General features: G+C 41.0%; 1 protein-coding gene across 1 annotated transcript in view; it reads left to right on the forward strand.

Annotated features, from left to right (window-relative positions):
* LOC311047226 (polypeptide N-acetylgalactosaminyltransferase 18-like) overlaps nt 1-13,505 on the forward strand; it is a gene marked incomplete at its 3' end in the record, with an annotated part of 141,736 nt that overhangs the window by 95,407 nt on the left and 32,824 nt on the right. The window contains exons 7-8 of the mRNA XM_084059873.1: nt 7,016-7,201; nt 10,813-10,950. Of these exons, the coding sequence (XP_083915999.1) occupies nt 7,016-7,201; nt 10,813-10,950 (324 nt within the window). The remainder of the gene's footprint in view (nt 1-7,015; nt 7,202-10,812; nt 10,951-13,505) is intronic.

Raw genomic sequence — 13,505 nt, forward strand, 5'->3', positions numbered from 1 at the left:
CACATTTTCATTTCAGCACAAAATGTCCCCAAATATGAACTTTCCTTAGTTTTAATCTTGTAATCCCCATGGTGTAAGCAGGATATCCGCTATGAGGTGTCTTGTTATCAAACATTAATAGAGAAGACAGAAGTGGTAAAAACTTGGCTTGGAGTTTGCCAAAAGAAAGCGCCTTTGTAAATCATCACTCTTAGTATTTGAGATGTAGTGTGTCCTACCTCAAACTATTATAACCTCTTGGCACTTCACTGCAACCCTCTATTTGGAAACACTTTGAGATGCAGCAGACACAGTAGAGTAGACAATTCAATAGAAACTGTTGAGTCAGACTCGTAGTGCCGTCAGAATCGGTGAAGTGGAGGTTTGATTACCTGTCCAACCGTAATTGAAGCTGATCCAACCCATTGGGCTAGGGATGGGTCGTGCTCAAAATCTTTGCCCTCTTCCCTCAGGCTCTACATGATCATTTTCAGACTGAGCGAACTTGTTTTTATTTTTTTATTGGTCAATAACAACAGAGAATACCTGCAGTGCAGTAACAGACAGTTAGAAACATTCACTTGCCATTTACAATAGTTGTTACAGTCTAGTCTAATGTAGGATGTGAAACTCCTAATAAGTGATTCAACTTCTTGACCGCTGTTTTTCAGTGATATACAGTATAGCATATCTCAGTATCTCTTCAAATTTAAAGCTGCAATCCTTAAATTTCATGTCCCAGTCCTACCCAAGATTCAGACCTGGGTCTCCTGCATGGGAGACCAGATTATACCACACTTCTAAGATAAAGGTGTCCTTGGTGTACTACCATACTCTACCACAGATTGGTTAAAATAATGTTTTATTCATTCAAATAAGTTTGGATTGCAGCTTTGCTATATCAAGTGGAACACTTTCAATCTATTGTATCATACTGCTGACAGTGAAGTTCATCAGTTGTGGGGATTTTTCTTGGTACCCTTAGTACCCATTCATCAATCGACTTTTAAAATATACATACATTATTATAATACGAGCACATTAAAGGTTTTGTCTTCCCCCTCACGGACTCAGTGCCGAGTGTTGTGGCTTTTGGATCCCATCTACCGGAGAGCGGAGAGTTTAGATCCTATCGGCAGTATCCGGTCATAAATAGATTTTTAATTCATACACACATTCTGACAAAAACACATAAGTAAAGGATCTACTTGTGTGTCCTCGCTCCAAGCTCCTCGGGGAGGCTCCTTTCAGCTCTTTGACAAGTTTGTTTTCTTCCGGTTCCCTTAGAAACATCAGCAACACTCCAGCTCGCTGCCTGTGAATTCAATGGATACCTGGTCTATTCACACATTCTCTATAGGGCTTAGTTGAATATTACACAGACTTTGTAGTAGGGAGTCTGTTGCATGTCCAATCCTACTGATTCTAATATTTGAATTCTCAAATACTGGGTATGTTTAGATAAGTTCAGGGTTGCAGTGCAAGCGTGGGGTACTCAGCTCCCCAAGGTATAAGTTGAAGTTAGTTTTAGTTAAAGTAATGCTAGGTAACTTTTTCAATAAAACTAAAGTTAAATTGTATATATTTTGTGAGGCAAATGTTTCACAACACCCACTCCGTGAATTTCACCCCCGAAAGCCTTTTATTTATATATTTTCTATTGAACATGGTCGGGGTGACTGTCCCGCGAAAATGACGTCATCTGGCCGGAAAATGGAAGCGGAAATGCACCGGTTTCCTGTTTGGCCAGGAACTACCGCGCTAATAACAAAAAGGGAACTCACGCTGATTTTAACAGATTGTATGATTTGAAGAACGAAAAAAAACAGAAAAAGAAAACACAGCGCACGGTAACTAAAGCTCCACTGGCTCCACAGATCGTATAAAACAATTAAAAGAACGCTTTTTGAAACGCTTCCGTCTTCCAGTGAAAACGAATCTAATTCTGGGTAACGCAGTAATAAACAAATGGCGTGCAGTGACGGTAATGACCAGCAGAGGCTGCTAAAAATCGTTTTTTTGAAATTTGCACCGTACAGCTTTAACAAAACTACAGTATGTTACTGCCTGCCCTTTATGCGGAATATGACTAACGGGGATAAAATGCCTTGAATTCTTTAGCAAATCTCCACAGTTGATGGGATACAAGTTACAGCTATCTCCTTTACTTTCAGCGTGGTAACCATCCATGTAACTCCATCTCTGGTAGAGGTAGAGGTTATTGACATTATACTTCAGAACCCCGTCCCGTCCCGTCTCTCTCAATCTATCTATCTCTCGCTCTCAATCTCTTTTTCTTTCCTCAAAACTATACTTCTGAAATTCCCCACTGTAAAAATAAATTGGGTCGATACCTGTGGACTCAAGCAGAGGAGAGAAGTTTGACCTCTCGTAGCACACATAAGTAGCAGACCATGAGCAGACCACCTCTGAAGGAGTACATTTCATCACCTCGGTGACCCTCCATGGTGTGTTTTTATGACCCAGACCAGATGTTGCCTCCAGCTGTCTGTCTATCTTTTCAGGCTGCACTTAAACTTAAGCACTGAAAATGGGGCCGATAGCCAGACACACCGCCACCAAGCATTTGCCCGCTGGGGTTTATGATAACACACCAAATTCCAATTTACACAATTTGGGAATTCCATATCAGAATGTGCAATGAGTTCAAAGCGTGATGCAACTCTCTCTCTATATATATAACGCTGAATACACCTTGCAGCAACACACCAATCTGCCTGTCTGCAGGCAGCTATTCTTGACATTTATACAAAAGTAATTTAACAGATCAGATTCAGACTGTACATCTCTGTTGAGAAAAACCTGTAATTCCACAAAAAACATAATAAAAAAATTACAATAAAATAAAAACATTATAAAAGAACATAAATGTAAGAATGAACTCAAAGAAAGTATACGATATGATATTAAGATAATAAAATAATAGAATCAATAAGTTGTTCAATCGATCTGAACATGCACATGGGCATTGACAATTGACCTACAGTATGCAGGGAGTGAGGAAGCTGTTTCTTCACTTTTTCCAAATTTACACTGTTTATTTGCAATGCGGATATGGACTAGTTACTCTTCATCACAGACCTTCAAGACTATGTATCTTAAAGGCTCTACCTTCAGGACTATCAATCTCCACTTACTGTATCACCAGGATGACCTCTAGGGCTCATATCATCAGGATTCATACAGCTCTCTCTCAACACCACCCAGGATCCAGACACATACTCCAGGGTTATGTACTTAGAATTAGTGAGGAGGCTGACAGTGGCATTATAAATTAACTGAAGTCTGGAAAGGTTATGTTTGCTTAAGCATGAGTAGAGTGAGTTACAATAGCCTAGAAAGGATGTGATGTGACAGAATACATGGATCTTAGTTGTTCTTTGTAACTGGGTAAAACAAGACTGGACTATTATTTTAATATTGTGATTGAAATTAAGATCATTATCAAAAGTGACACCAACATTTCTGCAGCAATTGCGGCGGAGAATGAATCAAGTTATGGTGAGATGTTATTTTGTATGGTGTCTGGCCCTATAATAATAACTATGGATTCGTCTGTATTGAAGGAAATTATTTAACAGCCAGATCTGAACTATAATTGGTTGAACTATAGAAGGTGGGGTCAAAACAGAAATAAAGCTGTGTGTGTGTCATCTTCATAATAATTTAAACTAATATTGCCTCTACAGATTATGTATCTTAGTAACATGTTATTGGAGAAAAGCAGTGAGCCAAGAACTGACCCCTGAGGTACCCCACAAAACAAAGTGAAAGTGTGGAAGATCTGCAGTCACAAATACAACACTAATCGTCCTTTTTTTAACACATTTTAAGACCCTCATTGAAAATTGTAAATTGTAACTGCAGTCAGATCTAAAATGATTAAAATAGATGAGTGGCCAGAGTCAGCTACTAAAAGAAGATAATTGAGCCTTTTGAGGAGTGCAGTCTCTGTGCTGGCCCACACTAAAGCCAATCCGAACATTTCCAAAGAGACCATTTCTGGTCACAAATTTAATTACATGTTTTGCAACAAAGTTTTGAAGAATCTTGGCCAGAAATGGAAGTTTGTTGATTAGATGAAAGTTGTTCAGGGTAGTATGGTCTAGTGAGGATTTTTTGAGAAGCAGTTGCACTATTGCAGACTTCAAATGATCAGGGACAGTGCCAGATGTGAGAGAGGATTTGCTTATGATAAAAATAAAATGACAAACTAGCTGCAGGACTTCTTTAAGGAAGCGTGTGGGAAGGATATCAAAAGAGCAGGATGTGGGCTGATTTGTTATGGCTAAATTATCAATGATCTTCATCATGGGGTGTTATTTTTATTAAGTCCTTTTATCGCAGCATGTGGTCCCCTTCAACATGTTTTATAATTTACAGCATCAATTATTATTGTCCTTCACTTTTCATTTTCTCATTAAAACTTTTAAAAACAGTTTATGCCCGAGCTTTGTTTAGCGTGAAACCAGAGAAGACAGGCTAAGGGACCATTAGGGATGTGAATGGCCTGCTTAACTCATTCCCTGCCTAGAACGACTAAAACGACTTCTGTCCATAAGCCATGCCTGCCTAGAACGACTAAAACGACTTTTTAAAAAATAAAAAAAAAAAAAAAAATTTTTTTTTTATTAATTTTTTTTTTTTGATTTTTTTTTTTTTTTTTGACCCAAAGACCAAGGAGATATGATTTTCGAAGATATAGACTCCCATCCACTTCCTTGTTAACTTAAAACTTAAAAATTCTGTATCTCGGCTCCTGAGTACTTTTTTTTTTTCAATGAAAAATATGGCAGTGTTCAAACGCGCCAGAAATAATTCTGGCAGTGAATGAGTTAACATATGCTCTTTGAAATAATGCTTTTGTCTGGTTAGTGTGCACATTCACACATACACACACACACAGACACATGCACACATACTTGCATGCAGGCATGTTGCACACACATATATTTTTTTCTCTTTCTCTCAATTTGTCCTCTCTCACGTACAGCACAGGGTCACACGAGCATGCGCAAGCCAAACATACACCAGCTACAATTACCTCATAATGAAGGCTGTAAAAGTAGCTGCTCCGTTATGTATGCCGGGTAATAGTTTCCGCATGACCCTTTTTTTTTATCCCATGGGAGAGGGGTGTTGTTCTGATGGATGAAAAGGGAAGCAGTGAACGACAGGAAGGATCAAACAGGCTGTTATTTTTTTCCATTTCTCCCTTTCTCTACATCTCCCACATCTTGCCTTTTCTCTCGCACTTTCTCATCTCATTTTCCATCTTCATCTCCTCCCTTCTCTCCCACTGTTTGAACATTTCTCTGTTTTAGCTCCGCTTTGTCGTCGTCGTCCCCCCTCGCCTCGGTCTCTATCACTCCCTGCACACACACACATGCTTTGACAAAGACTTTAATACTCAAAGAATAGCTCCTTATGCTCTACCCATATGTAGCAAATCCTTTGCAGAATATGTTGAGATATTTCTCAGGGAAGTGACTTATCTAAAAACTTGGCTGTAATTTCTGCTCCTGCTGGGCAACAGGCCACTGCTGTCTGCTACAGTTTGCTTTTGTGCCGCTATACTATACAGTAGCTTTTCCCTTTGGAATGAGAGCAGGAGGCAAGCTGGCGTAAGGGATTATATCGCACACACAGTGAAAGAACCACAGAAGTGGAATGGAAATAACTGGTTTTCCCCGCATTGAAGTGGTCATTTGGATTGTTGCGGTTATCTAAGATACTGATGCATTACCATGGCAAAGGTCATCCGTGCACAGAGCAATGCCCATTTGTATGGCAAAGGGGCATACAAAGGTATTATCACTATACTACATACATTGGCAACTGGCGGCCCGGGGGCCACATGCGGCCCCCACCTTCACTGAATGCGGCCCGCAGGTTAATATGGGAATACTGATATATTATTGATTTCAGCTGTTACAATTCCAAACATGACCCACTTTAATTACTTCAGTCTATATGAGTAGCTTAATGACTAGTATTAAAATTCTATTGTCTTTTTTTTATGTCCAATGTATTTGTATTTAAGTTCATAAAGTTAACATAACTAAATGCATTTGAAATGAAATAAAAATGTAACTTTTCAGGATTCCAATTAAAAAATAGCAAAAGAAAAACAGGATTCCAATTCAAAAATAGCAAAAATAGCAGATCTACAAGCTCAAAACGCGTCGCGCTGCGACGCGTTTTGAGCTTGTAGATCGGCTATTTTTGCTACTTTTGTGTGACATAGAATGGCCAAGTACAGCATTACTATACAACAAAAAGTTAAAATACGGAGATAAGAGGTGTCTGCCCGACAGTATATGCAATGTGGCCCTCTGGAGTGAGTATGGAAATATAGTGGCCCTCTCCATCATCAAAGTTGCCCACCCATGCTATACTATAACAGTAATTTTATGTCTCCTATAAGGAATATCACCAGGTTTGTTTTGTAGGTGTGCCTTTCTGTTTATCTGGAGTTTGTCTATGTCTGTTGCTTTTCACTATCTTGTTATGGCATTGTCATGTATAATGTATTATGCAAAACATGCATACACTGAGAACAGCACACATTATGATGATTCTGATGATTTGTTTTGGATTTGTTGTTGTTTATATTGTCAACATGCTGCTCATACTCTGATTAGATTTCAGGATGCGCACCTGCTGTATCCTATCTGAACATTTCCCTTCCTAAGCCTACGCTAAGCTATGCAAGACCATGAGTTTCATTATTTAATCCCATTAAGAAGCATCAGGTTTGCCTGGCATCTCACAGCATGTCATTGTTATTATTAGACAAATGATAGGAAAATGAATAGATTACTCAAAGATGTACACGTTTTTGTATTCACGTGTGTGTGTGTGTGTGTGTGTGTGTGTGTGTGTGTGTGTGTGTGTGTGTGTGTGTGTGTGTGTGTGTGTGTGTGTGTGTGTGTGTGTGTGTGTGTGTGTGTGTGTGTGTGTGTGTGTGTGTGTGTGTGTGTGTGTGTGTGTGTGTGTGTGTGTGTAAACCCAGGTGTGGCAGTGTGGGGGTAGTGTAGAGGTCCTACCCTGTTCCAGAATAGCCCACATTGAACGTGCACACAAGCCCTACACAGAGAACCTCACGGCACATGTACGTCGCAACGCTCTAAGAGTGGCAGAGGTTTGGATGGACCAATACAAGAGCCATGTGTACATGGCCTGGAATGTTAAACAGCAGGTGAGAGAACCTAGGTTTGCATTTGTGGTGCCCCTCTGGTGGCCATTTTGGACAGTGTTTTGGCATTTGTGTTTTGTTTTCTCCGCCTCCTTGTTACCTACCACACCCCCGTGTTAACCACCACACCTGAGTTTTGCTTCAGTGTTATTGCCTTGATTTTTTTTGTGTTTAAACCCTGTTTGTCATTCAGTTGGTGCTTAGTTCTTGATAGTACTTTACAGGTACAACTGGCATCTCTGAAGGTTCCCTCTCTATGTGTTCGAAAACCGCAAAACAAATGGTATTTATTAAATATAATGTTTTATGGTGATTCACCAGGAGCCTGGATGGCTTGGCTCCAGGCTTAAAATAATTTATATAAATATTTTCGGTACATTAGTCAGTCCTTACTTTTGAGATGGTAGGAAAGGGAAAGCTGAGAGGTAAGGCGTAGGAGGAGCACTGTGTAAGCCTGTTTTGTAAATTTCTTAAAAATAATTAAGTTTATACTAGTATTATTAACTCCATGGCCACGGAAAACCAGAGATGGAAAGATGCTTTTCAAAATGTCATAAAAAACACACTTCTATACGTTTGTCTCATGCTGTGTTCCTCACAGGAGGAAACCACTCAGTACTCACTCTAACCCAGCAGTCGGTGGTAATAGATAGACACTTTCATTGATCCTGCGGGGGAAATTCAGGCGTCAGAGACTGATGACGCAGGTGTGAACATTCTTACACGTACCTACACTAGCTGTGATCATTCTGTCACTCAAGTTCAACAAAGGGCTACCTGCCTCTGCTGCCTGTGAAAGGCTTTTAGTGTGTCTAGATTGATTCAGCTCAAGAAAGGGAAAAAATGGCGCTCAGTTGGCGAGGGTTGTAAAGTGCCTTTTGACCACCATGGAGTCTGGGGTTCAGATCCACCGCGGTGCAGCTGGTTTGGCCGAGCGTCTGTACAAACACAATTGGCCATGTACTCCTACGGAGGCTGGGGCAGTGCCTGACAATGAGGAATGAGGAGTGCCTGAGAATGAGGAGTCAGTAGGGTACAACACAACAGCATTGGGTGGAATTAATTGGCCTAACGACGAAATTGGGGAGAAAACTAATGTATTATCAGTTCATATAAGATGTACAGACCGTTGTCCTGCCTGCCACAGTCCTTGAAAGTCCTTATTGCCGGGTGTCGTGTATACTGAAGGTCTTGATGATCAAGTGTTGTAGTTGTTCTCTTAACGGCCCAAACTAAACCACCTTTGAATGAAGCTATACAGATATGTATGCATTGTCACCACTCTGAAATTACACCCTTCTTGTCTCTGGACGGTTTCAGGATCTTCAATTTCTTCTGATAATGATATAGCTTAAATATGATATAGCCCAAGGATATTTTGCTTGTCTTTCAAGTCCTCTTCCTTAAGCATTAAGGGCGATTTATATTTAGTTGTGTGCCGGTGTCTCACACTTAGGGCTACAAGCTCACAATGCGAGGCATTGTGAGCTTGTATATCGGCTATTATCAGTGTGCACAATGATCTCTGGCACACAAAAAGCAAAGTATAAATCAGGCTCCATTTCTCCTCAAAGGTCAGTGATTCAGCCGGATTGTCAAAAACATACCTGCCGCTATGTGGATGGAAAGGAGGGTGGGTTTCACCCACTTTACTCTTGTAAACCTGTCATGTGACAATTAAGTCTATTTTTGATTCTTGATTTTAACCATAGAGTTAAAAGGTTAAAAGGTAGCGGCGCCTTTGATACATTTTGTCATCAATAAGTGTTTATAATGTGTTTATAGCCACGTGTCACGTGAAGCTTGACCAATCACTTTGTTGACGTGTCTGACCAATCAGAACGTTGACGCAAAAGCCAGGTATAGAGGGCTAATATCCGCTCTATACCTAAAGGTATAGAGCGGCTAGCGCCGCTAAAAATAATAGAGAGGGCACGGGATTTCCCCTCTCATCCACTTGCATTGAGTTGCTCATCCAGCGCATGAAGCGAATTCACCCCTTCTTCCGGGTTGGAAAGTGTGATGGGCGTAGCCTATTTGGGGCCACTGTGATACGTTCTGCGTCACAGGAGTGACGCGTTTTACGTCACCTCGGTGCGCGGCCCCGTGCGCAAGCTTGTGCGCAAGCTTGTGCGCAAGCTCGTGAGTCGAGCCCATTGGTCGAAACCGTTTTCGCTCATACATTGTGCAGTGGCCCCATCCGTTTAAGCTGCAGTACCTATAAATGGCCAGCATGTCCAATGCGCTTCAATGCAACCACTGGGTTCTGGGGGCTTGGTTTTCTTTCCTCTCCAGTTCATTCAAGAGTCTCAAATTGTTTTGACAGTGTCAGTTCTATTTACTTGTAGTTCTAGTTGGATCCTCCCCCTGCTCAGCTATGTTTCACCCGTTTCAATTGAAATGGGCCCACCCTCAGGACCGTCAGTCATTAACGCACCGAACCGAGACAGGCTATCTCTAGCCCTCACCTCAAAGCCTGTATCAACAGAATATGTCATAAAAGGGGAAGGTATAGCCTGTGGTGAAGATTATTTTCCATTCTATAATTTGTTTAACTTGTTGGAACAGCCGGCTCCGTCGCAGACTTACGCTGATGTCTGTGTTTTGATGTGTTCATGGACTCGTCTTTGTGCTGTCTTTGACAAAACCAGCTAACTCCATTGGATCCTCAAACTTTATGCTAATCCAGCTAACTCCTCAAAAGGGGGGTGGAGTTAGCTGGTTTTGCTGACTCCAGGCTCCACCCCCTTTTGACCTCCAACCTCATTGTGAGCCAGGAGGTCCATTTAGCTGTTCTTATCAATGATGAACAAAACCTCCCAACTCCACTTTCATTTCCTGAAAAATTAACCTTTTGGAGTTAGCTGGTTTCTGCCGAACAGCAGAGATATATAGCCTAATGTATTAAATACCATTACATGGAAGCAAACCAAAACATCCACAAATCGTGTTCGTGCACGGGGGATGGGGGGGCTAATATGGGGGTCCCTACATTGACCAGGGTCCCCCAGGGGACTATACTTGGTCCCCTCCTTTTTCCCTCTACACCAAATCACTTTGCTGAAAATAGCTGATGTACAAGTTAACATTGCGCTCACCTTGTTTCATAACTGCATTGTTGCCATGACAACTGTACATTCACCTCGCGGGATCAATAAAGGTCTATAGATCTGTCGAGTTGTTCTCACTGAAGGATGTGCTGAAATAAGTTAAAGAGTCTATGACATTCATTTTCACTTTTGTACGTTTTTTTGGGGGGTTTTATGACCTCACCCCAAAAAACTGAACTTTGAACATTCAGCGGAGCCCTTAGCCTTTCTATAACAACTGATAGTTTATTCAAGGTGAGATTGTAACAAAAAAACAAATTGAAGATTTTCACAGTGATTGTGATGTATGCCGATAAAGATCCATGTTGTTATCTGGGGTTTCTGATTATCTGACGCAATTGTCAGGATTTCAGTCTTAAATGGGTGGCATCCCACAGCCAAAGGCTCAGTGGTGCATGCTTCTTTGTAAAGCTATCTCTGCGTTTGTGAGTTCATACTGTGTGTGTGTGTGTGTGTGTGTGTGTGTGTGTGTGTGTGTGTGTGTGTGTGTGTTCCCTTCTCTAGAACTCGGGTATAGACATTGGTGACCTCTCTGAGAGAAAGGCCCTGCGGTCTAGACTCAATTGCCGACCATTCACGTGGTTCCTCACCAACATCTACCCTGAGCTCAGATCCTACAGTGACACCGTTGCTTACGGAGTGGTGAGTTCTCTCTGAACCCTTCATTTTCAGCACTCCCGTACCTTTTCAGACTGGACCTTTATGGCTAAATAACCTTTGTGAACATGACCATGTCACTTGACATATTATAAACTGAACAAAAAGTGTTGACTCTATGTCATTTGGTACTTAACTTGTACTGATCATCAGTTGTCAGAAGGCTTGTGTGATGAATAAGTTACATTTGAATTTATTTTAGTGTTGCCCTGGAATCTAGACTCAACTGCGCTAGTAGTAGAAAGATCCACAGAAACAAGCCCACAACCAATTTTGGAGCACAAAGTTGCCAGAAACACAGATTCCTGTACTCCATCCTCAGTCGTTTCCACTAGTCTAGATGCTTCTCCAGGCAGAACATAAAGAATTGAGGACTATTCAAATCAATAATGAAATACTGCAGGAACAAGGTACTGTTATTAGTTTGGTCAAAGAATCAAGGTCAAAACTGAGAATGGATAGGTGGATTTTCATGAAACCTGATTGTGACTTTTACCAAGGTCACTGTCAAGATCAGCATTAGGTAATGGGTCATATCTCATAGAGAGACATAGAGAGATGTTGGTGCAGGCAGGATTTACACTTCCAGGTGCATTTATTTTATTATCAGTTACTGGAGTTGTTCCACTTTTATGGTGGCAAGCCATCTAGAAGAGTGTTCATCCGTATGTACTGTATGATGTAACTCCCACATTTTTGGGTCTGACTGCCGTGGCTAATCTTGAAAATGACTACACCAATCAGCACCACATTTCTTGTTTCAGTAGGCCAAGGAAGTCAATCCCGGATTGATTTTGCTTATTTTCTTTTTTCATGTGAAAATGTTTCATATTTTGTGAAAATGTAATCTCAGATTCACTGAGCGTGGCTCCATATTTGGGCAAGAATCAATTTGATGTCAGAGACTCACAGGGAAGCCACGCCGCTATTAGACCCAGTATTGTTGTTTTTCTCTCCCTCTGGGAGTTACTTGTGAGTCCTCCTCTTCTCTGTTTTCCCTGCCTGTCCTTCAACCATAATAGTAGATAGAACTCAATGTTATATTCATGAGGTCTTCAACAACAGTTGCAAAATCAATTCTAAAGACAGGTGTAGAAAGTAAGTAGGTAGTGCCCTCAGCACTTGCCATTAAAATGTCACTTCTTCAGGAAGGAGCACTAAGAGTGTGCCTTTCTTGGAGGAAACAATGAAAATAAAGTCCCAAAATACAGTAGTGTCACTTTTTAAAAGTAGTTTGATGGGCACACACCCTAAGATTAGAGTTGATCCGATGTACGGTCAAACTGAACAATCACATAACTCTCAAATATTAGTTAATTGGTTAAATGTAAGAGGGGCAAAGTACAAGGTGATCACTAAACTTGATAAGTAGTTCCTGCCTGCGGACATGATGGTATTATGAGAGTGATGATAAAAAATACATCTTGCTCGGGTCTGCACATACTGTACGTAGCAATGGATAAACTTTTCCTTTAAACATCTTTTCTCTGTCCTTAAGTTCTCTAAGCCACAACAGCGTAACTTTTCCATTAACACTAAAGGTGATTGTGTGCACAGTTTGTGATGTAAGCCACTCTAAGGAAAGAGCTCACTTCAAATCACTTCAAGTGAAAGAACAAACCTTTTTATGCCACTTAATGGTGTGTGGCTATTCCCCTCTTCAACTGAAGGCTGTAGGAGGTTTTTGCATAATTGAAGAATGACTGCAATCTGTTGAAAGCAGGACATAAGTAGCCCACCTCTCTCTCTTAACTGATAGAGGGCAAAATCTGTTTCTCATGACAGATTCAGTCACGTACCTACACAATTTCATTATTATTTAAGAATAATAATGCTAACTTAAATGTATACTTTATAGCACCTTTCAAGAGACCCATGAGTGCTTGACACTGAGACAGAGAAGGAACAAACAAGTAGACAGAAAACTAGTGAACAGGTGCTATTTTGGGGCTGATTCAAATATGTCAGGAGTTGGGGCATGGCGAATCTCCGTCGGGAGAGAGTTCCAGATGGTAGGGGCTGCCGCACTGAACCTTTTTAGATTTGTTTGAGTGCATGTAAAAAATCCATGATATAGCTTATACCATACATGCCTACTGTACGTGCTCAATGAAGCTATGAAAAATCACACCAGCCCCTATTCTATGACAGTATGTTATTCTATATAGTGTCATCTGCATTGACACCCTGCATAGGTTCAAACATTTAATTGGAATAGAGAAATAAGTTGTGAATTGATGGGAAATGGGTTGGCTGCGGTTCTATACAGGTGATAGTCAGTACGACTTAGTCTCTCGCTGCAAAACCCCGCCCTCTCCACCCCTCTCTTGTTTGTTGTTTGATAAATACTTCAACTGCAGAGGCCGCTGCATGGAACTGTCGATATTACTGAGCATGTGTGGGGCTGCTGCTTTCAGTGCAGGAGATGAAAGCGTTGCCACAGCGACATCTGAGAGATGCAGATATGAAGTTTACATAATTTGTCAAAACAAACAGTCAGTCAGGGGATACGGCAGATGAAGTGAGCACTGCAAACTGGT

The sequence above is a fragment of the Gymnoscopelus microlampas genome (genome assembly GCF_963454915.1).
Source record: "Gymnoscopelus microlampas genome assembly, chromosome: 6".
In the NCBI taxonomy this organism is placed as follows: Eukaryota; Metazoa; Chordata; class Actinopteri; order Myctophiformes; family Myctophidae; genus Gymnoscopelus; species Gymnoscopelus microlampas.